General features: G+C 53.9%; 1 protein-coding gene across 1 annotated transcript in view; it reads left to right on the forward strand.

Annotated features, from left to right (window-relative positions):
* The window catches only part of SPTB (spectrin beta, erythrocytic), a 138,963-nt gene that overhangs the window by 83,631 nt on the left and 29,011 nt on the right, over nucleotides 1-26,321 (forward strand). The window contains exons 3-21 of the mRNA XM_055133928.1: nucleotides 2,307-2,458; nucleotides 4,014-4,187; nucleotides 5,341-5,432; nucleotides 5,784-5,864; nucleotides 6,161-6,276; nucleotides 6,765-6,877; nucleotides 7,919-8,106; nucleotides 9,867-9,984; nucleotides 11,190-11,348; nucleotides 12,470-12,772; nucleotides 13,357-13,507; nucleotides 14,057-14,927; nucleotides 16,181-16,318; nucleotides 20,851-21,607; nucleotides 22,066-22,268; nucleotides 22,359-22,449; nucleotides 24,069-24,215; nucleotides 25,484-25,747; nucleotides 26,092-26,298. Of these exons, the coding sequence (XP_054989903.1) occupies nucleotides 2,307-2,458; nucleotides 4,014-4,187; nucleotides 5,341-5,432; nucleotides 5,784-5,864; nucleotides 6,161-6,276; nucleotides 6,765-6,877; nucleotides 7,919-8,106; nucleotides 9,867-9,984; nucleotides 11,190-11,348; nucleotides 12,470-12,772; nucleotides 13,357-13,507; nucleotides 14,057-14,927; nucleotides 16,181-16,318; nucleotides 20,851-21,607; nucleotides 22,066-22,268; nucleotides 22,359-22,449; nucleotides 24,069-24,215; nucleotides 25,484-25,747; nucleotides 26,092-26,298 (4,325 nt within the window). The remainder of the gene's footprint in view (nucleotides 1-2,306; nucleotides 2,459-4,013; nucleotides 4,188-5,340; nucleotides 5,433-5,783; nucleotides 5,865-6,160; nucleotides 6,277-6,764; nucleotides 6,878-7,918; nucleotides 8,107-9,866; nucleotides 9,985-11,189; nucleotides 11,349-12,469; nucleotides 12,773-13,356; nucleotides 13,508-14,056; nucleotides 14,928-16,180; nucleotides 16,319-20,850; nucleotides 21,608-22,065; nucleotides 22,269-22,358; nucleotides 22,450-24,068; nucleotides 24,216-25,483; nucleotides 25,748-26,091; nucleotides 26,299-26,321) is intronic.

The following is a 26,321-nucleotide window of genomic DNA, read 5'->3' on the forward strand; positions in this document are numbered from 1 at the left end:
CACCTCGAACGGGCTGAAAATTTTCAGTCCCTTGTTCTTAGCTCCACAAGTAAATGGAAGGGATTCCAGCTCAAGGACGAACTTGGTTTCTTGGCAAAGGACTGTGGGGCTGTGCTGGCTCTGTGGACCCTGAACCCGACAGAGAACAAATGGAACCTCGTTACCTCCTGTCTGGCACCCAGTATGGGATCAAAACTGCAGTGTCCTGAGTCAGTCCTTGACACCGGGGAAGTGGTTTGATTTGCTGCTGATTAAAGAGTAAGGGGGAATTTTCCATTTGAGACTTTGCCCGGAGGCCCAGAATGGATGAGGGATACTTGAAGTTTATATTTATCATCAGGAGTTCTATTTTCTCTCTTCCTGGGAGTCTTATTTTGATGGCTGCCTTAGAATTCTTTGTCTGCGGCTCCTGCGCATCGTCACATTTATGAGAGTGATCTGCCTCCAGGCTCCAGGAGCCGAGCTCTCTTTCCTGTCCCTGAATTCCCTGCATCCGTCCGAGCCTGGCATCCAGTGGCTGTCTGGGGCACATTTGCTGAATGAATGACGATGTGCACAAAGGGCTGAGATGCTCACACTAAAATAGCCCTACAGCAGGAAGGAGCCAGATGCTCTGAGCCCCGGGAACTGCCAGGACGGCACCCGGAGGCCTTGCTGGCTGGACTCTTCTGTTTGTTGCTGTTAAATCAGATATTTAATCATTGAAGAAGTGTCCCCTGCCATAGCTGGGGCTCTGCTTCACCAGCCGGCATTCTCTCCCTGCAGGTTGCTGAGTCTGCTGAGCCCCACGGCTCTTCCCTGGGGATCCTAGGCACCCAGGGAGTCCAGCACAGGACCAGCTCAGTTCCTGCCCCTGTGTTCAAAATCCAGTCACCACAAACTGTCTTCTAAACCAGAGGGTACAGCCCCTCTGTTTTTCCTGTTTCTATCTTTTCTGTTCCTCTTCTCTCCCCTGGTCTGTACCTCTCCGCCTCTTGTCCTCTCTTCTGCTTCTTGTTCAAGCTTCTCGGCCCTCCTTGGATAAGTTTCCTGCATTTATTTGTGTGGGAGTGCTAAGAGATGCCACCGTCAGATCCAGTACAAGAAAGAAGCCTGATTGGGGGGGATAACAATGGAGAGTGGGGGTATCATGTCTGCTTCCCAGGACTGCCCTTTGGGGGTGAACTAGCAAAATGCAGTGGCTGGCGCCTCCCCCACCTCCTCACCCCAGTCTCTGACTCCACATGGATCATATACTCTGTTTCCTCACTCTTCATCCCTCTCCCTCCCTCGGCAGACTCCTTAAGACCAAGTCATTCATTTTGCCCTGATGTAGCCTGGCCTAGGGTAGCCCTGCCTGAGCCAGTTGTTGCTGAATAAGTGTGGGGACCGTCAACCCTCCATGTCCAGTGGAGCAGCTGCTGTGTGGGGAGCTTTAGGCCTCAGGGAGGAAGAGGGGATCCAGGCCAGCTTCCCTGGGTTCTAGGAACCTGCAGTGTCTTTTTTTGTTTGTTTGGGAGCCGCACACATTAATACTCAGTGGCTACTCCTGTTCCATGCTTAAGGGTCATTTCAAGTGGTGCTTAGGGACCATGTGGGGCCAGGTATCAAGCCCAAGCCTCCAGCGTGCAAAGCCTGTGCCCTGGGCCTTTGGGCCATCTGGTTCCTGCAGAGTCCAGGCACATGAGAAGACTTAACCTGATGTGGTGTCAAGAGAAGCACTTGGTGGCAGAACAATAATATGGCAGGAAAAGCACTTGCTTTATATGCAACCAACCATAGTTCAATCCACAGCACCACGTATGGTCCCCTGAACACCACCACAAGTGACCTCTGAGCACAGAACCAGGTTTGCCTGCCCCCCCCCCCGCAAATATTAAAGAGAAGCACTGGTTTTGCTGACTCCTAAAAGACAGACTAGGGGTGAGGGGAAGGGCTGGGTGGCAGGAAAGGCCATTTGGGGAAGAGGGTGTGTGTTGAATGGGTGGGTGGGTGAGACTGGCAATGCATTCTGAGCTCATTGGCACAGAGGGACAGCACGTGCTGCCAGGCTTAGGGTTGCAGACAGCTGGCTGGAGGTTGGGGGGGGGCAGTTGTTAAAGCTGCAGTGGCTATGGCTGTGTTGTCACTGACCATACACCCGTGATGCTGAAAGGCACATTTGCTGCCCACAAATGCCCTTGGGAAGAGGATCAGATTGATACACCCCCTCTTCTGCCAGGAAATTTGGGACCCTGGATTTAAGGTGAAACCCCTTCCGCCCCATCATTTTGCACCCCGATGCTGGCTGTCCCAGACCTCTCACCCCGGTTCTCCCCTCCACCCAGATGAGCGGGAAGTGGTGCAGAAGAAGACCTTTACAAAATGGGTGAACTCCCACCTGGCCCGAGTGTCCTGCCGGATCAGTGACCTCTACAAGGACCTGCGGGACGGGCGGATGCTCATCAAGCTGCTGGAGGTGCTCTCCGGAGAGATGCTGGTGAGGCGCTTTCCTGGGGCTGGCGTTAGGGAAGACAAGGCCTGGGAGGACCCCTGTGCCCACAGCCTTCCGGGGCTCTGCCCTCTTCCCTGGGAGAATTTGGTTCTTTTTGGTATGAAGATACAGTGTGGCCCTTGGGTTCTCTGGCTTCTTCCCAGAGTGCCTCCAGCCACTCCTGCTCCTTCATGCTTCTCCCAAGAGCCATGCAGAGTCCTGGCCTCTTTTGACCAGGGCTTGGAGCACCTGTGTGGCCCCACACTTAGCCTCAATGCTCAGGTGGGGTGGATACCATCACCCAGAGGAACGTCACTGAGAGGAAGGTACCAAGGCCCCTTGGTGGTCAACCCAGCTATAACGTTGACCCCGATTAAGAGAATCAGATTAAGGCTCGCCACTCACTTTGTCCTTGTGACCAGGACCTTGTGGGCAGAACTTTCCTATGAAAACTGGGGGAAATGATACCTGATTCCCAGGAAGTGCTCTAAGATTCAGGGGTCTGAATGAAAATGTAATTTGTTCTTCTCCTACCTTTCTTTTGTGTGAGGGAAGTCAAGGGGTGGGGGAGGGGAGAGACCACATCTGGCAGTGCCCCGGGCTTACTCCTGGCTCTGCACTCGGGGATCACTCCTGTTGGGGTTTGGGGGTCTTTGCGCAGTGCCGAGGATCAAGCTGCATCAGGCTCATGCAAGGCAAGCACCTTACATCTCTCCAGCCTTTCTTTTGCCTTCTCAACTCCAGGCTGGAGTTGAGCCCCTTAGCCTTCACCCTAGAGTCTGTACCCTGGAGTCCACAGAGAGCAATTACTCATCACAATAGGTGATCCCCTCAGCTTTGGTCTATGGGCCTTTCAGAGTTGGGGCAGGCAGGCTAGAGGGCAAGATGGACCCACTCTCAAGTAGCAATAGATGGTTCTTCACACACACTATGTCTGGCATAGAGTAAATGCTCAGTTAACTATTGTATTCGCTTTTTTACAGCTAATTCATTATTCCTTTAGTGTTTTATTGGGGGGGGAGTCACTCCCAGGCTATGTTCAGAGGATCCAGGGATCCTCTCAGAGTTACTCTGCCACCTGGGCCAGATGCTTTAATGCTAGGGCCTGAGCATATGGTGCTGTTCAGACCCTGACATGCTCCGAGCCATCAGGGCTATCCCAGCAGTGCTGATGGGGGCGGTGAGGGGCCTCCAGGACTAAACCCAGAGGTGTGGTGCTGGGCCCTGCAGATAGCGCCAGGGATTTGAAATTTGACCTGGCACGTATGTGCACCCCTGGCCATTGAGCTATCTCCCCAGTCCTGCCCTTGCCTTGGAATGTTATGGATCACCCACTCAGTAGGCTTTGTTTAAACCTGCACATCACCCCCCTCAAATTCCCCACCCCCGCCCCCCCCCCCACATACATACAGTAGTGCCCAAAGAAGAGCTCTAGGTGCTGGAGGGAAGGGGAATCTCCAAATGTGGATTAAAAGGCAGGACTAGAAAGTGTCAGGGAGTGAGCCTGCAGCCCACGCTGCACCCATCTCTGAGGGGACGATGAAGTCATTCCTGTCCCCAGCCAAAGCCCACAAAGGGGAAGATGCGCATCCACTGCCTGGAGAACGTGGACAAGGCCCTGCAGTTCCTCAAGGAGCAGCGCGTGCACCTGGAGAACATGGGCTCGCACGACATCGTGGACGGCAACCACCGTCTAGTCCTCGGCCTTATCTGGACCATCATCCTTCGCTTCCAGGTATGCTGCGGTGGGGGCAGCGGCACATGCGCTGGGAGGGTGAAAAACATGCATTTGTGCAATCTAAGAGGGTAGAGACTGGCCTGGGGCAGTGCCTGCAGGAAGGAGTGGCTGTCCTTTATGTCATCCCTTCATTGCTGAAGTTCAGGCACCCCATGCTGCAGGAGTGAGGTCTTTTGATGGGGAAACAGAAATGAATAGCTGGGCTGAGCTCTGGGTGTTCCATCTTTGGCATGGGGGCGCAGGGGGATGGTTGGACCATACCCAACAGTGCCCAGGGCTTACTCCTGGGGCTCTGTGTTAGGGGGCCAGTCACTCCTATTTGGGGTTTGGGAGAATTGTATGCGGTGCTGAGGATCAAACCCAGGTCAGCTATATATAAGGCAAGTGCCTTTCCCTCCATATTATCTCTCCGGCCTTGGCGACACCCTCTTGTCCCTTCCACCCACCCCCAAACTCACACTTTCAATTTTTAAATTTTTTTATAGATTGATTCAGAAATAGTAACACAAACCCCAAAAGAGTAATGAATATAAAACACCTGTTTTATGGGTTTCTTTTTCCCAGAACCTTTATTCTCACCCTGAAGTTCAAAGTGCAGCTTTTTTTTCTTTTTTGAAAACAGAGACTCCGTGAGGGAGGGAAAGCAGTGCCTTTTCCTCTCTGTTTGGGGACAGAATGAAGCAAGTGGGAAGAGAGAAGGGGCAGGGAAGAGACTGAGCACACAAGAATGTCTCCCTCCACAGCCCTGGGTGCCCACATCCACACCCATCCTAGGTGGCAGAGACAAAACAATCCATCTTATCTGCAGAACTGGGGAGAAGGGAAGGGCAAGAGGAGCTGCTAGTCAGATTCAGGACTTCCAAGGTCACGTTGCCTCTCAGTCTTGTCTCACAGGGCATCTGCCTCCTGGGCAGGAATCGGGCCTGCCTGCTGTCATCATCTGGCTTCTTAAAGTGCTCAGTGTCTTCCTCTCCTCCAGCCCCAGGCCACAGTAACAGAAGTGGAAGGCAGGCCCCAGGGCACCCCAGAGGACCTGGTGCTGCCACTAACCTGGCCCCTGGGAGGCGCCCTCGGGGAACGAGGGAGACGTCAGGAGAGCAGCAGGGTCTCTGAGAAACTCATTCCCCTCCTTCTTGTCCCTACGACCCAGATCCAGGACATCGTCGTCCAGACTCAGGAAGGTCGTGAGACGCGCTCGGCCAAGGACGCATTGCTGTTATGGTGTCAGATGAAGACTGCAGGGTATGACCTGGAACCCCCATGCTGTCCACGCCCCACTCTGGATGCTGCTGCCCCCGGGGGCATGCAACACGCACAGAGCTCTAGCTACTTTGGCACCCTGGGAGCAGCAGCCTCTCTCGTCCTGCTGGTCAGAGGCCTGGAACCTGAGAGTCCGTCCCAAGGGCCCGGGATGCAACTATGGGGGGTGGGGGCTGCTGGGTGTGTGCATCTCTGGGCCCCTCCTGACGGAGGAACCTCTATACTTGGCTGAGCAGGTCATGTTCAAGCAGCCTGGGAAAGCCCAGGTGAATTCCCTTCCTGTTTGGGACCCCCCTCAAAAAAACCATTCCTTAATACTGTTCTTGGGTGCAGCTATCCCCATGTCAACGTCACCAACTTCACCTCGAGCTGGAAGGACGGCCTGGCCTTTAACGCCCTGATCCACAAGCACCGGTAAGGGCCGAGAGGCTGGGCACAGCCTGCCGGGCAGCGCACACCGCACACTGACTGTGCAGGCAGCTGCCGGCCCAGCTTCATGGCCGCTTCTCTGGCCCCTCAGCATGCCCGCTTCCCTCCAGGCCTGCCACCCCCTTCCCACCTGCTGCCCTGCCCTCCTCCCATCTCTCCTTCCATTTCTGCAGGCCTCACTCTGCATCTGCCTCACCACCACCAGCTTTGCCTTCATCCAGGCGCTTCCCCCTCTCCCCCCCGCCCCCACCAACCCTTGAACATTCTGGCTTCACCCCCAGGCCTGACCTAATTGACTTCGATAAACTGAAGGACTCCAATGCACGGCACAACCTGGAGCATGCATTTGATGTGGCCGAGCGCCAGCTGGGCATCATCCCACTCCTGGACCCCGAAGGTGAGCCGGCAGCCACCCTGACTGCTTGGCTGCAGTGAGGGGAGGTGGCGCTGATGCAGGGGTGACACTGCCCTCACGGGACTCTCAGAGGAGTCTAGACCATAGCCTGCTCCTCAGATCCACGATGGTTGGTTACCCCTCCCCTGGTCTGCCTGAGGGTCTTCTCTGTCTCTGTCTCTGTCTCTCTGTCTCTCTGTGTGTGTGTCTCTCTCTCTCTTTCTCTCTCTCTCTCTCTCTTCCCCCCCTTCCCTCCCTCCTCTCTCTATCTCTCTGTGTGTGTCATATGTCATATCTTTCTTTCTTGTGGTCCTCATGTGAATTTCATCCTCTGGCTAAACTCCTCCCAGACCCATTACTTTTCCATTCTTGCCCCGCTCGGTGTCACTGGGAGCCTCTAGTTGAACTTGCATGCTAGAGGAAGACCATCCCTCTGAGCCCCACCTTTCTGGCTTCCAGCTGTCCTGAGCATATCCCCATCCCCCTTGCAGATGTCTTCACAGAAAATCCCGACGAGAAATCCATCATTACCTATGTGGTAGCGTTCTACCACTACTTCTCCAAGATGAAGGTGCTAGCGGTGGAAGGCAAGCGTGTTGGCAAGGTACTGAGGAGCCGGTTCATAACCAATGTGTCCCCACCCCCACCCCATTTCCCTGCCTGTCACAATAGGTTTTGCACATTCCATCCTACAAGCTTCATGTCTGGGCCCAGGGAGGTGACTCAAAGGCCAGGTGCTCAGCATTGCCAGTGGGTGGGAGTTCAGAGTCCTAGCCCAACCTGGAGGGTTTCTTGAGCACTGCTGTGGGGTCCCCAGCTGTGAGGGGTTGCAGTCCCCCCACCCTCACCCCCACCACTGCCACCACCAATTTCCACTGCAGCCAACCATTCCAAGTCAGTGGCTCCTAAGCAGAACACCAAAGCGGGTTGATACTCCATCCTCTAAGGCCTGCAGCTCTCAGCCCATCTTCTGCCTGTGGCCGCAGGTTTCAGGAAGGACCTGGAGGAAGCAGACAGGCTTAATTCAGTTAGTTTTTTGGGGTTTCAGGACTCTCTCACAGTGTGCCACAAACCCACCCCACCTGGACAGCCCCTTGGGCCAAGTTCCTCTACCCTGTAGGGTCTTGCACTCCTCCAGGGTGGGGTCCACTGCTCGTTTCTCTCTGTGAGTCTGCTGCTCAGTTAAGAGAGAGCCCAGGAGCCCTCAGTGCCTAAAAGACATCTCCTCAGGGGAGCTGACATAGCACACCTCCTCTTTTACAGCAGAGCTTCCCAAACTTATTTGGCCTACTGCCCCCTTTCAGAAAATAATAATAATAACAACTCACTTAAGGTCTCCCTCCCCCCCCCCGGGAAATCTACCTTCTTTAAGTCTGTAAGCAGAAAAGTGCCCTTCAGTTGTACCCCAGGCTACTGCCAAGTCTATGATGAGTTTTGGTGCCCATCCTGGGGCTGTTATTACTCACTTTTGGAAGCATTGTTTTAGAGGATTGGGGACCAGACCATTCCTTTGCCACAGCGAATCAGACCATGGCAGGGGTGAGAGGAGCGGGACCCCACCCAAGGCACCCTTTCCGTGCTCCCCTTGGATAGCCATCGGCCAGGTGGCCCACCCGCAGCGAATAACTGGTGTGAGGTTTACTAGGTGATTGACCACGCCATCGAGACGGAGAAGATGATCGAGAAGTACAGCGGGCTGGCCTCCGACCTGCTCACGTGGATCGAGCAGACCATCAGCGTCCTGAACAGCCGCAAGTTTGCCAACTCGCTGGCAGGCGTCCAGCAGCAGCTGCAGGCCTTCAGCACCTACCGCACCGTGGAGAAGCCGCCCAAGTAAGCACCACACTGGTGCTGGTGGGCGGAGATGGGGCAGGTTTGGGGGCAGGAGGTGGCCGGGGGCTGGGAAACTCGTTTCCAGAAGGCAGTCAAGCCCTGGACCATATGAAGTGTGTGTGTGTGTATGTGTGTGTGTGTGTGTGTGTGTGTGTGTGTGTGTGTGAGAGAGAGAGAGAGAGAGAGAGAGAGAGAGAGAGAGAGACACTGCATCTATGCTAGGGGTTAAAGGCTTCTCATCTATCCTTACTTTTGTCCCCACCTTGACTCCCTGCTCCCAAACTGTCAAGGCTGACAGTGACCATATGGGCACTGCTGGGTAATCTCAAACCCCTCACCAGAAAGTACTTTCCCAGATCTCTGAGGGTTCTTCTTTAAAAAAAAAAAAAAAAAAAAAAACTGTGCTGTGAAGTAAGTTCTCCCACACAATGTGTGACCTCTGAATGCTCAGGCCGAAGCTCTGTACAGGACCTGGTTGGTCATCAAGTACATCCTCCTTCTCCCTTGTCTGCCACTGATCACTTGCAGAGCACCTTACCTGCCTGCTGGGCACACCTGGGCACACATGCACAAGGTGGTCCACCTGGCCTGAGGGACAATTTCTGTCTCGGTGGTGGTGCCCTTTACTGCCTGGTGCCCACCTTTCTCTCTGACACACATTGTTCGTGACTCTTAAACAGACACACTGAGTCTAGAGAGTACTATAAACGGGCACCTGGCTCCTGATCTGACCCTAACCCACTTTTAAAGCCCTAAATTCAGGACAGGGGAGATTCTCTGTCACTCTGCCAAGCTCTCCATGGGGCTGCAGACTCTTGGCTATGTGGATGGTGTCAGAGGCCCCAGCGCAAGCTGAACACTCCCCGGGCAGTTAGATATACGATGGGCCTAAAGGTGGGCAAGTTGCTGACAGTCGGTCTGCAGCCCCTGCACACGTGGAGGTTGCAAGCAGTGGGAAGACACTTGGGTATTTGTTGATGTGCAAATACCAAGTGACTTGGAGTTTGAACCCAGGGTTCAACCATCCATCCTGTGGCTGAGTCATTTTCATGCCTCCATCTAAGACCCTCTGGGGCCCTGCCTTTCTCCCTGTTCAGGAGCACCCAGCCTTTTATGTTTGTCTGTGGTGCCAATCCTTGAGCCTCGGGTGAAAGACACTCCAAGGCCACTTATACAGGTGCTGCTTACTTACTCCAAGGCCACTTATACAGATGCTGCTGTATACAGATGCTCTTATACAGATGCTGCTGCTTCTAGAATGCCAAGGCCTTCCTTCCAAAGACTCACTCAGAAAATGGGTTGAGGAACCTGAGGTTTTGTAAATGTATGTGCACATGCACCCTGGGTCAGAGCAGAGCCCCGACAGGCAGGCGAGGTGCTTTGCTGATTTACATTTACCATGACTTATAGAGCAAGGAAGCAATTCTTCACATTGATTAGAAAAACTTGCTATCTCCAGAAATTACCAGCATAATCAATCTTCCCTCTGTGTCAGCAAATAATACATAAGCAAAGCCGTGTTGATTTGTTCTGCAAAGTCCAGCCCTGCTAGTCTCGGCTGGGAAGGACAGCAGCTGTTGGAGCAGGTAAGCGAGCCCGCTGGCCTTAGTAAACTAAGGAGAGATCCTCATTACTTTGTATTTGGTTGTAAGGAACAGAAGCTTTGCTCCACAAACTCCGAGATGCCAGGACTCCGTTGATTTCAAAGTTGGGCTCTGGGCGTCTGGAAACTAATCTCCCTATGTCTGTGTTCCTGGCAGGTTTCAGGAGAAGGGGAATCTGGAAGTTCTACTGTTTACCATCCAGTCCCGCATGAGAGCCAACAATCAGAAAGTGTACACACCCCATGACGGAAAGCTCGTGTCTGACATCAACAGGGTACAGCACCTTCCTGTCTCCTGCGGCCACTGTGGTGGCTAGTTAGGGCATAGGAGTGCCCCTCCACAGGCCTAATCCAGGGCACATATGTGGTGTTGTTAGTGACACCTGCTGGCCATTCACGGGTCCCCTCTGAACCTACTTCTGAAAAGGCAAATTCCATCCACCCTCCATCATTTCTAACCCCGTTCAGACTCTCAGAGTTCACTTTTCAGAGCCAGTTGATCGCCAGCTAGCTACAGAGGATTGCAGTTCTTTGCGTGTAGAATATTAATCACTTGTAGCAGGAGGAATAGAACTTAATGGCAGCATTTTTCAACTGGGAACCCAGAGTATGCCATAGCACGAAACTAGGGGGGGAAATTATAGGACAAGGGGGACACAGAGAGGAAATAAGAAGGAGACCGTGGTTGGGAGAAAGGCTGAAAAACACTGATTTATGATGTTTTAGAAGGTTGTAGGCATACCACCATCTAGATCTAGTAGAATAGAGGTGGCCATTTAGTCAGTAAGAATTTACTGAGCAGGGGCCAGAGAGATAGTACAATGGTTAGAACACTTGCCTTGCACATGACTGACCAGGGTTCTATCCCTGGTACCTCATATGGTCCCCTGAGAACACAGGTGTGATCCCTGACAACAGAGTCAAGAATAAACCCTGAGCACTGCCCAGTATGGCCCAAAAACCAAAGAAAAGAATGCAGAATTATTTACTGAGTAGAGATCAAAAGAGCTCAACAAGATGAACACATGCTCTGCATGCAGGAAGCCAGGGTACCACATAGACCCGTAAGCACTGCTCGAAGCAGCCCCTGAGCACAGAACTGGGAGTAGCCTCTGAGCACTGTCAATATGACCCAGTAACCAAGATGCAAAAAATAGAATAATTTACTGCTGCTCAGGAAAATAACATGATATGGGGCCCATAGTCCACAGTCAGAAGCAAGCTTCAGAGCATTGGGGAGTTGTGCTGGTGGTCCCCAAATCTCTGCTGGGACATTATGATGGTGCTCCCTGAATCTTTGATTGACTCAGACATGAAAGTCAAAGGCTAGGAGCTTTCTTCTGCTACCACCTCCTGGGGATGCAAGGCTCAGATTCTGGAAATCACTCAGTGCTCGAACATAGTGATGGGATCACCCCCTATACACACAATTCTCAGGGTTTCTCTTGTGCCCCAAGAGTTCTCCATGTCCCTCACGCAGGCCTGGGAAAGCCTGGAAGAAGCAGAATATCGGCGAGAGCTGGCCCTGAGAAATGAGCTCATTCGACAGGAGAAGCTGGAGCAGTTGGCGCGGCGTTTTGACAGAAAGGCAGCGATGAGAGAGACGTGGCTTAATGAAAACCAGCGCCTCGTGGCCCAGGTAACAGGTGGCACGGCGGGGTGGCAGGAGGGGACACTGCCCCAGCAGGTGGGTTAAGATTAAGGTTATCATTAGAGAGGCCCTTCAGATGCTTCGGTGTCTTAGGAAGTGCCCAGGATAAGCTTGAAGCTTTGAATTTAATCCCCAGTGTCCTGCAAGGGCTGATTGGATCCTGCCTGTCCTGTGGTCTGGGGTCCTGTTTTACAGCCTAGGGTCTGTGGACCATCCTGGTCCCTGAACACTTCCTGGTGGTCTGCCAAAAATCTCCTCCTAGCCATAGAGTGTCCATATCTGTGATTTTCAACCGCTGCCACCCCACCAATGCTGGTCCTCGGGCGTAATAAGATTGAAAACCACAGATCCAGAATTATGGTTATAAACTGTCACAGGTGTGTTAAGGTTGAAACCCATGGAGGTCTCTGGCAAGGAGAAGTAAAGTAACCAAAACAAAAATGCATCTGAGCAAGAACAAATTAGGATGTGTTTAGTCCCATTCTTAGGAAAGAGTTTCACAATACCTAAATGATCCCAAGTGATCCTATGGGAGTCTGTGGGTCTCAGAGGCAGCCCCGTGAGCGGAGGGTGGGACTCCCGGAGACTGTGCCCTCGTGTGCTCTGACCTCCAGTCCCGTGACTTGCTTCCCTCACTAAAACCTAACCGGGACTCATTCTTCTCGAGAGCATGTTCTGCTCCCCAACTGCATCTTAGAATCTAATTCAGCTCCTCCAGAAAGGGGAAAGGGGATATTATGGGTACATTAAGAGGGTCAGCCTGTGTCTGGCAGCAGCCACTGAGACTCATTGTGGAACTCCAGTGTGCCCCATCCTGCCACCATTGGGCAGGGCCTTGACTGCCAGTGGGCCATTAAAGGGCAGTGTTTGTGCTGTCCTTTAGCCTCACCCCTGGGTGTAGCACAGTCATTGAAACCGGCAACTGCTGTTAAAGGTTCCTGTGAGACATTTGGCCTCTGGAACAAGGTGTGGCTACGAGAGGCTGAGAGGGACAGCAGAACTGAGTCTCCCAGGAAGAAGTGGTCCCATCTTCCCATCCTTCCTCTTGCCTTGGAGGTCCAGTCCAGGGCAGTCTGGCTGAGCTGCATTTCTCTCTCCCCTTGGAACAGGACAACTTCGGGTACGACCTGGCAGCCGTGGAGGCTGCCAAGAAGAAGCACGAGGCCATCGAGACAGACACTGCGGCCTATGAGGAGCGGGTGAGGGCCCTGGAGGACCTGGCCCAGGAGCTGGAGAAGGAGAATTACCACGACCAGAAGCGCATCACGGCCCGCAAGGACAACATCTTGCGCCTGTGGAATTACCTGCAGGAGCTGCTGAGGGCCCGGCGCCAGAGACTCGAGACAACTCTGGCGCTACAGAAGCTTTTTCAGGACATGCTGCACAGCATCGACTGGATGGACGAGATCAAGGTGGGTCCAGCCCAGGTCTCAGCAAGGGCCCTGCATTCACAGTGGCATCAGTGCCCCTCCACAGGGACTAGAAGCGATGGCTGTTAATCAGAAGGCTGGAGAACCAGGCACTGCAGAACCATGATTTGAACTCTGCTTAGAGCCCAGCCTTCCCAGAGCAGGGGTGACCAAAAAATCTGAATCTCAGGGAAGCTGGAGAGATAGTGCAAAGGGTCATAGCACAGGTTTTCATGCAGGAGACCAGGGTCCAACCCCCGGGCCCTTGAGCACCAGGAGTAGCCTCTGAGCAAAAAACAAAGTCTATGTCTTCTCTCTATCTGAAAAAGCACTGCAGACTGGCACTGCAGGTGGGTCGTGGAGCTTTCTCAAAGTGCCAATCCCAGGGCCCAGGCCTGGGTTCATGCAGCCCGTTGAGTGTGGTGCTTATGCTCTATAACATGCCCCATTGCAGGACTGTGGAACTCCTGTGGTGAGCTTCTGCTTGCCTGGCAGAAGTTCTTCCCAGCTGCCAAGTGTACCCCCACTCCCACTCCCAGAAAGAGGGGTCTCCTCAATCTCTCTACCCCATCTGTCCTCTGTGTCAGGGTCACCTTGTATCTGCTGAATTCGGGAAGCACTTGCTGGAGGTCGAGGACTTGCTGCAGAAGCACAAGCTGATGGAGGCTGACATCGCCATCCAAGGGGACAAGGTGAAAGCCATCACTGCAGCCACTGCGCAGTTCACCGAGGGCAAAGGTGAGGCCACAGGCGCCTCTGCGTCCAGCTCTGAAGCAGTGCCCCATCCTCGGGCAAGTACTGCAGCACCCCAGCCTGGAGAAACCTCCTAGCTTTAGAATTCTGCCCCACTCACCACTGGTGTGGGAAAGGAGCTTGAGGGAGAGTGAAGCCTGGGTAGCTGCTTTGCTTCTGCCATCAGAGAGTGTTTCTATGCCTCAGTGAGGCATCACTCATTCAGTCAGTTCCAGTAACAGCCCTGCTAGACCCATGTGGGTGTCTGACTTCAGATCTTAAGCCGGACACTCCTTGTAGCATCATCTCAAAATTGGTGACCAGGACTCTGAAAAATAATGTGCTTTCAACTGAGTGCTAACCCAACTTTTCAGTCCCCCAATTCCTGAAATTTTAGTGGTAACTCATCCTGAAGAACTTCCCCTGCCCATAGAATGCCTGGGACCCCTTGCCAGAGCCCCCCTGAGATGACAAGTTCTAGATCCCAAGCATCGAGCCTGCAGCTATTCAGAAGCACTTTCTTATCCCTTGCTCTTCCTTCCTCCCATCTCACAGGGTACCAGCCTTGTGACCCCCAGGTGATCCAGGACCGGGTCAGTCACCTAGAACAGTGCTTTGAGGAGTTGAGCAACATGGCGGCAGGGCGCAAGGCCCAGCTGGAGCAGTCCAAGCGGCTCTGGAAGTTCTTCTGGGAGATGGACGAGGCTGAGAGCTGGATCAAGGAGAAAGAACAGATCTACTCCTCTCTGGATTACGGCAAGGACCTGACCAGCGTGCTCATCCTGCAGCGCAAGCACAAGGCCTTTGAGGATGAGCTCCGGGGGCTTGACACCCACCTGGAGCACATCTTCCAGGAGGCTGAGGCTATGGTGACACGCAAGCAGTTTGGGCACCCACAGATCGAGGCCCGAATCAAGGAGGTGGCCGCCCAGTGGGACCAGCTGAAGGAGCTGGCCGCCTTTCGAAAGAAGAACCTCCAGGATGCGGAGAACTTTTTCCAGTTCCAGGGCGACGCAGATGACCTGAAGGCCTGGCTCCAGGATGCCCACAAGCTGCTGTCCGGGGAAGATGTGGGGCAGGATGAAGGTGCCACGCGGGCCCTGGGGAAGAAGCACAAGGACTTCCTGGAGGAGCTGGAGGAGAGCCGAGGGGTGATGGAACATCTAGAACAACAGGCCCAGGGTTTCCCTCAAGAATTTCGGGATTCTCCAGATGTGACCAGCCGGCTGCAAGCCCTCCGGGAGCTCTACCAGCAGGTGGTAGCTCAGGCAGACCTGCGCCGGCAGAGGCTGCAGGACGCGCTGGACCTATACACAGTGTTCGGAGAGACGGACGCCTGTGAGCTGTGGATGGGCGAGAAGGAGAAGTGGCTGGAACAGATGGAAATCCCGGACACGCTGGAGGACCTGGAAGTGGTGCAGCACAGGTGAGAGCAGCTCCCTGCACCAGGCACTCCTGTAACTCTCTGGGTCACCCATAGCTCCCTCTGGCTGTCTGGGTTACACCGACACCCCCAAATCTCTGAGTCACCTCCTGTCCCCCCCCAGTTCTCGGATCATCAGCTTCCCACCTACAACTCTCTGAGTCATCCAAGAACTCCCCTCACCCGATTCAGGGTCACTCATGGCCCCCCGCAACTCTCCAGGCCACTTGCTACCCCCGCCCAAACTTTCCAGGCCACCCACTCCCACAGTCTTGGCCCTCTCAGTCACAGGGACCATGCTGCATGGCCACACGCTGCCCTCTCACACAGAGGTCAGGCCTCAGGAGTCACGGGCTTGAATGTGACCATGACGCTGAGTCCCCTAGTCCTGGCCTTCCGAGTTCAGGTACTCAGCTGCTCATCAGCTCCAACTACCTCAAAGAATTTGACATGAAACCCCCAGCACAGAGCACAAAGGAAAGGAGTGCAGGACTGTGGGAGGAGGGAGGAGGGGCAGCAGGACCTGGACCCACCAGCTCTGCCACAGCGCCCATGGCCACAGAACCCCCAGGGCCCCCTGGGCTAGACTGTGAGCGGCTGGCCCTCAAGACACAGGACTCTGATCCCAGCAGAACTCAGTGGGACACCCCGACTTCGTCTGTGTGGCATACCAGCTTCCTCAGCAGGCACAGATCCAGGAGATGTGGAGGAGAGCCCCCCAGGGAGGGGAAGCCTGGGTACTTTCCCAGATGGGGGTTTTCAAAGCCCGGAATCCTCCCCCAGGTCTCGGCCTCTGCCCATGAATGGGGCAACAGGACCAGGAATGAGGTGTATTGGGAGGCAGGGGGAAGGGTATCCTTCAGATCAAGGTGTCAGGTAGTCAAATTCAGGTCCCACAGAGGCCTGGCAGGTGCCTCATTGTAGTAACACACATGCATGCTTATACACACACACACACACACACACACACACACACACACACACACATCCTTTCTTTACCCCTTCTGCCCCACTAATGAGCTGGTGGCCTCTATGTAAATAACCAGCCCTAAGACTGGTTTCAGAAAAATTAATCCATGAAATTGAACCCATGAAACAGAAAAGAGAAGTGTCAGCCTCCCTGCCCCATGCCCCACTTATCAGGTCCTGTGAATTCGGGAGGTAGAAAGAGAAAGCAAGAGCATTCTAGGTCAGGGTGGCCTTGGACAAGAAGTGCCTGCTGCTACCCCCTAACCCTCGTTTTCCCTTCCTGTCAGGTTTGACATCTTAGACCAGGAGATGAAGACCCTGATGGCTCAAATCGACGGCGTGAATCTGGCTGCCAACAGCCTGGTAGAGAGTGGTCATCCACGCAGTGGGGAAGTCAAGAAGTGCCAGGACCACCTGAATACCAGGTAGGCAAGGGGGAGGGTGGGGTGGGAGCATCTTCCCAGAACCTCACTTGGTGGGGGTGGGGGTGGGGTGAGAGGGAGCAGAGGACTCCTGCCATGCTTGTACCTTCAAAGCTCCCATCTTTCCCAGCCTCAGTCTCCCTCTGGCGCTGGCACTTGGCAGCCAGAAGGAAGGCGACTGGCCCTGGGTGAAGGAGCTCCAGTGTGTGCCTGGGAAGGGGGCATCCTATTCACGGAGGGGGGGGTCATTCTGAGTGCGCCTGTAATTAGAATCGGGCCATGTGGGACTCCCAGCACATCTCCCTCTACATTCTTCAGCAGGGAAAATTGCTTTCTGAGAGCTCTTAAGTGCTATCCATAAAAATAAAATCTCCTGCCTGCGCCAAAATGCAGCATCCATAACGAGGCTGGCCCGAATGGAAGAATGAGCTGGAAGCCTCACACGGGCTCTGTGACCGGAACCAAAAGCAGCCCTGAGGCAGCTGTGCAGAGGGGGTTGCTTTTAAGTACAGGGGTGATGGTCCTCAAGCTCCCTGAGGTCTCTCAGGACACAGCATGCACCTCTGCATCCCTGACCGTGGTCCTGGGCCTGCACACAGCAAGGCAGAGTGTTGGGCACCTGCCCATAGCCCACCCCACTTCTCACACTGGGGTCTGACACTGGCTCTGCCTGAGGCCTTCTGGGAGGTGGAGGCAGGGAAGGAAAGGGCCGGCACCATGGAGGACTCCAAGGAGGCAAGGGTGTGCAGGATACTTTGGAGCCAACAGAGGTGCGGCCTGTCTCCGTCTGCGGAGAGGGGCCTGTGCTGAGCAGGAGATGGCTGTCCCCCTGGGGGCCCCAGGCACTGGGAAGAGCTAGTCAGCTCTGCCTCTGTTGCCTCCCTGAGCAGTGGTTAAGACAGACGGTTGCTCTTTCTACACCGACCCGCCTTTCAGCAAGCCCAAGTGAGACAGGTCAGAGCACTTGCCCTTCTCAGGTGAGAGAACGTGATACCTGAAGGGAAGAGAGTCGAAAGCTGCCTGAGAAGTCATTGAGCCTAACCGGGTACCCCAGATAGCCTGCATCCCTGCACAAACATTTGGGCAGGGGGTGCGCTCCTGGATCTCAGGCTCCGCATCCCATTTTCATCAGAAAGGATGATCTCGTAGTAAGTGGATAACCACTTCTTTTCATATAGGTATACTGATAGACTGATTCTAGTTCTGATCTAGTTCTGACCTTTAGCTGGTTCAGAACTTATTCTGCTTCTTCTTCATGATACTTTTTACATATACTTTTTTCCCCCCAATTTAAAAACTTGACAAGGCCACACCCAGCAGTGCCAGGGACTGTCATCCACTCCTGGCAGACATGGATCAGGCAGTGCTCAGGCTGGTGGTGCTTGAGGGCCACCAGGACCACTCCAAAAGGTGGGGGTGGGCCCACCTGAGCCACACTGGGTGGTGCTCAGGGGCCCATGTGCTGCTGTGGATTGAACTCAGGGCTCCTGAGTAAAGTGAAAGTGAAAAAGGGTAAAGTAAAAATACCACTTATGCCGTCTCTCCCTACAACCGGCTCTAAGTCCGACTCTCAAGGCAGAGGGATAGCTCAGTGGATTGAGTGCAGTCTCTGCAAGATGGAAGCCCAGGTTTGATCCCCCGTGTCACATGGTTCCTTGTACACAGCTGGAAGCCAGGAGCACCAAGCCATGAGTTACCAGGAGCACCTCAGGTGTGACTCCAAAACAAAGGAGCGGTCATTCCACACCTCACCACCAGCCCCAGCTCCAGCCTGCTGCTCCTCTGTCAGTGCTCGCTGTCCTCCAGCTTCATAGTCCCAATCACAAATCATACCTCTCCTTCAGGCCAGCCACGGGTTGCTCCTCCCCAACAGTCCCAGATGAAAAACTTTCTTTCCCACTTTTGAACTGGATTAGGGCTTCACATTGTATCTTGTGTCATTGTTATGTGCTAAAGTCCTTTCCTGCTATGGTGTTAGCAAATGAAGACTCTGTCTTTCTATGCTGCCCTCGGTGCTATCAACACCGAGCACGTTATTGTCTGAGCTTCCTTCTGTTTAGAGTATTCTCTTGCCATCTACCCACTTGACTTGCTCCCTTGCATTATTCCTGCTTCAGCTCACATGTCACTCACCACCCCATTGAAAGTATTGTACACCATCTCTCCCCCGGCTCCTCTGCTGCTGTTCTGTTACAATGCTTTATTCCTTCTTGATCTATCTCCACTTGACGGATCATAGACATAAGTCCTTGCCCACTCAAACAGGAGTGAGCTCTTTGCTTTGTTCATTGCAGCTTTCTCAAAGCCTACACACAACATATGATTGTTGCATGAGAAATGAGTGAACAGGAGCAAGACCGAAATCGCTTCTAATTAGCAAAGCACAAATCAGTTATTCAAACACTTGCTCAGTGCGTGATGACCGCAGTTACACCAAGCATTTCAGTTGGCACTCATTTTTCTTATAACTTGGACTCCAGGACCAAGTCAGAACCTCTTACATGGGCTGATACTGGCTTACATGGCCAGCATCCTCCATCCTGCAGGAGATACAGTGGGAGGGAAAAGTGGGTTTGGCAAGTGGATGATTTTGCCAAATTTCAACCTGTTCCCTCTGTGACCTCCCTTTGTGCCTGGAGGACAGGAAAAGACCTAGAAACACCTTCCCCACACCCCCAGGGATCTCTTGCCTATTGGTATAGTCAAGCCTCTCCAATGGCTTTAGGTTGAGCTGGGGGATCTCCCAGCCCGTGAGAGCCTCGCTGTTATTTCACAGTGCTGTGGGCCTAACCTCAGCTCCTGACTTCCCAGCCTCGGCACCATTTCTCTGAGTGCAGGAACAGAATCCTCAAAGCTCAGGAACTTTGTGGTCTAAAGTGGAGCTGAGTCATCACTGGGTTTAGGTTCTTCTCTCTACTTTTCTGTCCTTCCTGCCCACCTCCCACTGCTGCTCTTCCACCTTGGGAATAGCCACGGTGCACTCCTCCAGGTCCTCTGCTTTGTCCTTTGGCCCTCCGTCGCCACCCCCAGCTGCAGAGGAAGCAAAAACAAGTGAGACTCAGGGCCCATCCTTAAGTGAATCCTTTGGTGGGGGCACCGAGACCCACCTTAAGAGATTGTCGAAATGGCCTCCATGAACTTGCCACTAATTTCTGTGGCTCCGCACAGGTCCCAAGTCTTTCTGCCTGACATGCTGTACATGCAGACTTGATTTGCCACCTCTCACTCCTGTATCCAGCCCCAGTCTCTGTACCCCAATGGCATTTGCAAACCACTGCTTTATACTGCAGTGACTCTATGCTCGTGTCTGTCATGACTGTATTCTCTCAAAGGCTAAAAGAATGCTGTGGGTATTGAGGAAAGAGGGGTCAACCAGCCAATGAGCTGTCAGCTTCCTCTTGTGAACTTAAGTCTCTCAGTGGCAGAGAGTGGGTTAGCCATGCCTGAGGAGGCACAGGGTAGCCTGGGCCGGGGCTGAGGCACACCTGCCATGGTGCCCCACATGTCCTGGGATCAGTGCAGCCCCCGCTGGAAGAGTGTGCGCTCCGCCAATGAGTCCCCCTCTCTGTGCACTCTGCAAATGATCCCCCCAACCCCCACCTTCTATCCTCTTCTTCAGGAGACTGTTCCACTTCGTTGCTGTTGCAGTGTCATGGCTGTTGTGCTGTGCTGGGCGCTAGTGTATGCCCAGGACATGATGACCTTACACCAAGCATTTCAGTTGGCACTCATTTTCCCTATAACTTGGACTCCAGGACCAAGTCAGAACCTCTTACATAGGCTGGTACTGGCTTACATGGCTAGCATCCTCCATCCTGCAGGAGATAACAGTGGAAGGGAAAAGTGGGTTTGTGTGGCAATGCCAATATGATCACACTCAGTGATTCAGAAGGAGACAGGACGGAGGAAGCCAGGACCCGACCCAGGCGAGGCAGGTACTCTCTCACAAAGCGTCAGACCAGGGACCCAGCCCTTTTTTCCTCTTAGAACCAAGGCATCATTTTTTTCTAAGGCTCTGGATACTTTGGACACATTCTTTGGCATTTCTGATTCTTTCCAGTATTTAAAAACTCCAGGGAAACTGGATGTTTGCCTGAAATTTACCCCTACATAGAGCTGATATATCATGTGCTTGACTCAGAGTAGACTCTCTTTACTGCCCACCCCTTGGTGATAGAAGGGTTCATTGGGCACCTCCTAATCTATCTGCCAGGTATACAGTTGTCTATGGGGCCAGGGCAATAGTGCAGAGGATTAGGTGCTTGCCTTGCCTGTGGCTGATGTGTATTTCATCCCTAGAGCCTTATATGGTCCCCCCAGATCATCACTTCAGGGCCAGAAGTGATCTCTGAACACAGCTTGGATGTGCCCCTACCCCCCCGCAAAAAAAAAAACAGCAAATGGGCTGTGATCAATGACGGTATCCCCGGCGTGTGGGATAGATGGCCATTTCCTGGAACACAGGGTCTGCAGGGAGAGACTTGGCTGTGAGATCTGGAAGGGTGAAGGGCACAGGTGTGTCTGTGCCCTTGCAGGTGGCAAGCGTTCCAGACCATGGTGTCCAAGCAGCGGGAGGCCGTGGATTCGGCCCTCCGGGTACACAACTACTGCGTGGACTGTGAAGAGACCAGCAAGTGGATCGAGGACAAGACGAAGGTGGTGGAGTCCACAAAGGACCTGGGCCGGGACCTGGCGGGTGTCATTGCCATCCAGCGAAAGTTGTCAGGGCTGGAACGCGACGTGGCCGCCATCCAGGCCCGCGTGGGTGCCCTGGAGCGGGAGTCACAGCGACTAATGCAGTCCCACCCCGAGCTGAAGGAGGACATTGGGCGGCGACAGGCGTATGTGGAGGAGCTGTGGCAGGGCCTGCAGCAAGCCTTGCGTGGCCAGGAGGCGTCACTGGGTGAAGCCAGCCAGTTGCAGGCCTTCCTGCAGAATCTCGATGACTTCCAGGGGTGGCTGTCCATGGCACAGAAGGCCGTGGCCTCTGAGGACATGCCCGAGTCTCTCCCCGAGGCCGAGCAGCTCCTACAGCAGCACGCGGCCATCAAGGAGGAGATTGACGGGCATCAGGGGAGCTACGAGAATGTGAAGGCCTCTGGGGAGAAGGTGATCCACGGCCAGACAGACCCAGAGTATCTGCTCTTGGGTCAGCGGCTGGAGGGCCTGGACACTGGCTGGGATGCCCTGCAGCGAATGTGGGAGAGCCGCGGCCACTCCCTTGCCCAGTGCCTCGGCTTCCAGGAGTTCCAGAAAGATGCCAAGCAGGCAGAAGCCATCCTCAGCAACCAGGTAGGGGGAGGCATTCAGGGCTGGGGGTGGTGCAGGGCCTCAGGGCTCCAGCACAGGTGAGTATGTGTGCTCCGGGACCCAATGATGCTTTTTCGGGTGCTGTCCAGGTACTAGTGAGGAGGGCACAGTTTTCTCTGCATCCCAAACTGTGCCTCGGTTTCCCCCAGGGTAAGGACTTTAGGAATGCTTGTTATGGGGCGCCTCAGAATGGTGGTGGCAAGACCTGGGGAGCCTCTTTCTTTTTCATTTATTTTTATTAAAGTCATTCATGATTTATTACATTCAGTATTCCAACACCAATCCCACGACCAGGGCACCTTCCCACCACCATTTCCAATGCGCCTCTTTTTTGCACAGCGCTAGGGGGCGCCGTTTGTCCTGTAGACAGTCTGGATGTGTGTATGGTGCCCCCCACCCTAGCTGGGCTTCATTTCTGGAATGGAAACTTACCTCGACAGGAATACACTCTGGCTCACTTGGAGCCCCCCGACTCCCTGGAAGCTGCCGAGGCTGGGATCAGGAAGTTTGAGGACTTCTTAGTGTCCATGGAGAATAACCGGGACAAGGTCTTGAGTCCTGTGGACTCTGGAAACAAGCTAGTCGCTGAGGGCAATCTCTATGCGGACAAGATCAAGGAGAAGGTGCAGCTGATTGAGGACAGGTACGCCCCATGCCCTGGCTGGAACCAGGGCTGCTGTGTGGGGAGGCGGGCACCGCCCAGGGCTGGCTGCATTTCCAGCTTCTCTTCCAGATACATGAAAAACGATGAGAAGGCCCAGGAGGCCTCAGTTCTTCTGAGAGACAACCTGGAGCTGCAGAACTTCCTGCAGAACTGCCAGGAGGTAAGGACAGCCCAGGGAGGAGTGAGGGAGGAGGGGCGTGGCTGCTCCACAGCCACTGTACATCTAGGGTGGGGTTCCCAGAACACTGGGGTGTGGGGCATGCACGGATCACTCTGGGTCTTTCTCTCCGATCTTCAGTTCCCCAGTTCCCTCCTTTTTCTTTTCCCCCAAATCTAAGGCATCACCTTTCAATTTGTAGAGTTTTGGATAGCGTTTCCTAAGGAGTGGTCTGAGGAAAGGACTGTGGTGCTGACAGTCCCCAGGCCCCTTGTGGGGGCCCTTTCGAGGGTCTGTGAGCCCTGAGCTGAGCGGGGCCCCACGTCTGGCTCAGTGCTCTGCTGTGGCCTCCTGTACTGGGTGGAGGCCAGTACATTTATATAAATGGACATACATATAAATATAATATATTTATATAAATATAATATATTTATTATATATTATATAATGTACTGGGTGGAGGCCAGTACATTTATATAAATATAAATATATATATTTCTTTATATATATATATGTGTATTTACACTTTTTAGAGCTGAAACGATAGCACAGCGGGTAGGGCGTTTGTCTTGCATGCGGCCGACACAGGTTCAGTTCCTCTGCCCTTCTCGGAGAGCCTGGCAAGCTGCCGAGAGTATCTCACCTGCACGGCAGAGCCTGGCAAGCTACCCATGGTATATTCGATATGCCAAAAACAGTAACAAGTCTCACAAAGGAGACGTTACTGGTGCCTGCTCGAGCAAATCGATGAGCAACAGGATGAGAGTGAAACAGTGATACAGTGATACTTTTTAAATTTTTATTTATTTTGATGTATAAAAAAGCTACAACAGTTCATTTAGTTCTAGAATCAAAAGTGATTAGATAACAAAACTTCACTTTCGAGCATTTCTGTTTCACACTGGCCCTGAGCATGGTGGAGCCGGTGCTGGCCCACTTCAGGTGCAGACTCCTAGGCCCCACTCGGCTAAGTCAGAACCCTCGGGGGTGAGAGAGCTTTCTCAGCAAGCCTCCAGGTTGGAGCCCAGCTGCCCCAGACACCCTCAGGGTGCCTTTCCCCTGCACCCTTGAACCCCTCCATCCTGGCACTCTCTGAAGCAGGACTTTCCCTGACACCTTCCTTGCTCTCACCCTCATGTCCCTTTCCTGTTTTCCCAAACTACTTTTGTTTTTATTCATCTGTGCTCCTGACACATGTCAGGCTTGGCATGGTGTCAGGACAGCTTTGAAATAGGGGCATCTCATTGCAGTCCTTCTTTTCTTCTTTCCTGATCGACTTCTTCCTCCTTTATGAGACCTCTGTGCTTATGAATATCTCTCTAGCGATGGCCAGGGTGGGGCAGGTGGACGTATTTTATCCATCCAGTAAATACCCTTGAAGTTCCTAACAACTTGAAAGCTGGAAAGACACAAGAGTAAAATCCTGTGCCTCCCTCAGCACACACGCTGGAGTTTCGCCCTTGAAACCAGGCTGGCTCATAGCCCTGTGCTGGGACTTGGGGGTCTGTAAGTGAGAGGGTGAGACTGCTCTCTCGCATGTCCCCTCCTTGACCTGCTTCTGTGGCCAGAGGTGCCCAGGGGCTTGGACACACAGGGTTGATTGCACCTGCTTCCACCCACAGCTCACACTCTGGATCAACGACAAGTTGCTCACCTCCCAGGATGTCTCTTATGACGAGGCGCGGAACCTTCACAACAAGTGGCTGAAGCACCAGGCCTTCATGGCCGAGCTGGCGTCCCACCAGGGCTGGTTGGAGAGCATCGACGCGGTAAGTCAAGCGCCTGCTGCTGGGCACTGCTGGCCTGAGGGGGCTCCACTGGGGAAAGCTGCTGGGGAAGGTGCATCTCGGAGGGAGAAGAGTTTCTCAGCTCACTGGTAAAATCGCCAGATACTGACATCCTTGGTCAGAATCGGTGCTGCCTCTGGGGGCCCCTGATTCGGGGGGAGTCTCGGACATGGGGGACCTCCAGATTAGGGCTGCAGCTGCTTGGGCCAGCTGCATGGGTCTCTCGGTTTGCTCACTCTCACTAGGAGCAGGATAATACATGAGGTGGGCGGAGGGGATCAGGGCATCCCCCCAGACCTTACCATCTCAGTGGGCAGAATGCCAGGGGGTGGTATTCCTGACCCCACCCACAGGTGGGAACAGCACTGGCTCAGGGTCAGAATGACAGATGCGGGTTGGGGTGTGGGGATGTTGACCCTCTCTGCTCTAGCTGTCCAGGGAGGAGCAGGGGTCACCTCAGGCTCACACTGTGTCCGTATGGGTCAGGAGGGCAGGTTCCAGGGCTGGAGAGATAGTGTGCTTGCCTTGCACACAGGTGACATAGGTTCGATCCCTAGCTCTGCATATGATCCCCGAGCTCAGAGCCAGGAGTAGCCCTGAGCACCGCTGGGTTGTTTTCTCCCCGCTAAAAAAGTGGAGGCCCCAAGCCCAAAGGAATTATGTAATGACTCCCCCAACTTATCTGTGCCTATTTTCCCATCCGTAAAATGAAGATAAATACCTGTCTGATGGAGCAGTGGGCATTAAAAACTTAAAAGCTAATAAAAGCCCTTAGAAGAGGACTTGGCAATCATTTGGCATCTAAAATACTGTTAGTAGCAAAATTGATTCGTCGGCCCAAGTCTTACTATACAGTGCGCCCCCCCACCATCCCCACCCCCACCAAAGGGACATTTATGCAGGTGCAGAGCAGAGAAGGCAGACTCGGGAAGGAAAAGGAAGAGGATCGGGAGAGGGTGAAATCACAGGGCGAGGGCGTCTATGCTGCTTGCACCTGCACTTGTTTCCTTCTCTCAGTCTCAGCTGACCCTGTGGGAAGTCCCCAGGCTCAAGTGCATGGTCCCAGACTCAGCTCCCGCTGCGGCACTTCCGTGCAGATACCTCTCGGGGTGCCTAGGCTCAGTCTGGCTTGCAATCAGGGCAGAGTCTTGGCCTTGCAGACCTCCTCCTCTCCATCACTCTGAGCACATCACCTGGGCAGGGCTGCTCCACGACTCCCAGGCTCAGGCTGGCTCTCGTGCCTCTCACAGGAAGGAAAGCAGCTGATGGAGGAGAAGCCCCAGTTCACGGACCTGGTATCACAGAGGCTAGAAGCCTTGCACCGGCTCTGGGAGGAGCTTCAGGCCACCACGCAGGAGAAAGCCAAGCAGCTCTCGGCTGCCCGGAGCTCTGACCTGCGCTCACAGACGCATGCCGACCTCAACAAGTGGATCACCGCCATGGAGGAGCAACTGCGCTCAGATGACCCTGGCAAGGACTTAACCAGTGTGAACCGGATGTTAGCTAAGCTGAAGGCACGTGAGTGGGTGATAGACTGGGGGTGCTGGCATAGAGAGAGTCTTGGGGAGCAAACCTGAAAGAAAGTAAGTGTGCCTGTTTCTATTAGCTGGGCCGGCTGTAGTCATGCAAACATGGTTCCGAGGTCATCACCCAGGTCCTACCCCTTGGCAATGGGTGAGACCAGCGTCAGTTGAGGTTCTCAGGGCAGAGACAAATGAACAGGGCACCCCTGGAGACTTCCTGGGAGTGGATCAGCACAGAGGCGGCTTTGAAGGATGGGTTGGATCAGCTGCTAAAGAGCATGGATGGGCTGCCTGGGGTTTGAGTCTGGGACCAACACTGCCCCCTTCCACCCCAGCGTGTGGAGGACCAAGTGAACGTGCGGAAGGAGGAGCTGGGGGAGCTGTTTGCCCAGGTGCCCGCTCTGGGAGAAGAGGCAGGAGATGAAGACCTGGGCATTGAGAAGCGGTTCCTGGACCTTCTGGAGCCCCTGGGGAGGAGGAAGAAGCAGCTGGAATCTTCCAGAGCCAAGCTGCAGATCAGCCGGGATTTAGAGGACGAGACGGTGCGTAGGCTGTAGCTCCCTCC

This window comes from Sorex araneus, chromosome 3, assembly GCF_027595985.1.
Source record: "Sorex araneus isolate mSorAra2 chromosome 3, mSorAra2.pri, whole genome shotgun sequence".
NCBI lineage: Eukaryota > Metazoa > Chordata > Mammalia > Eulipotyphla > Soricidae > Sorex > Sorex araneus.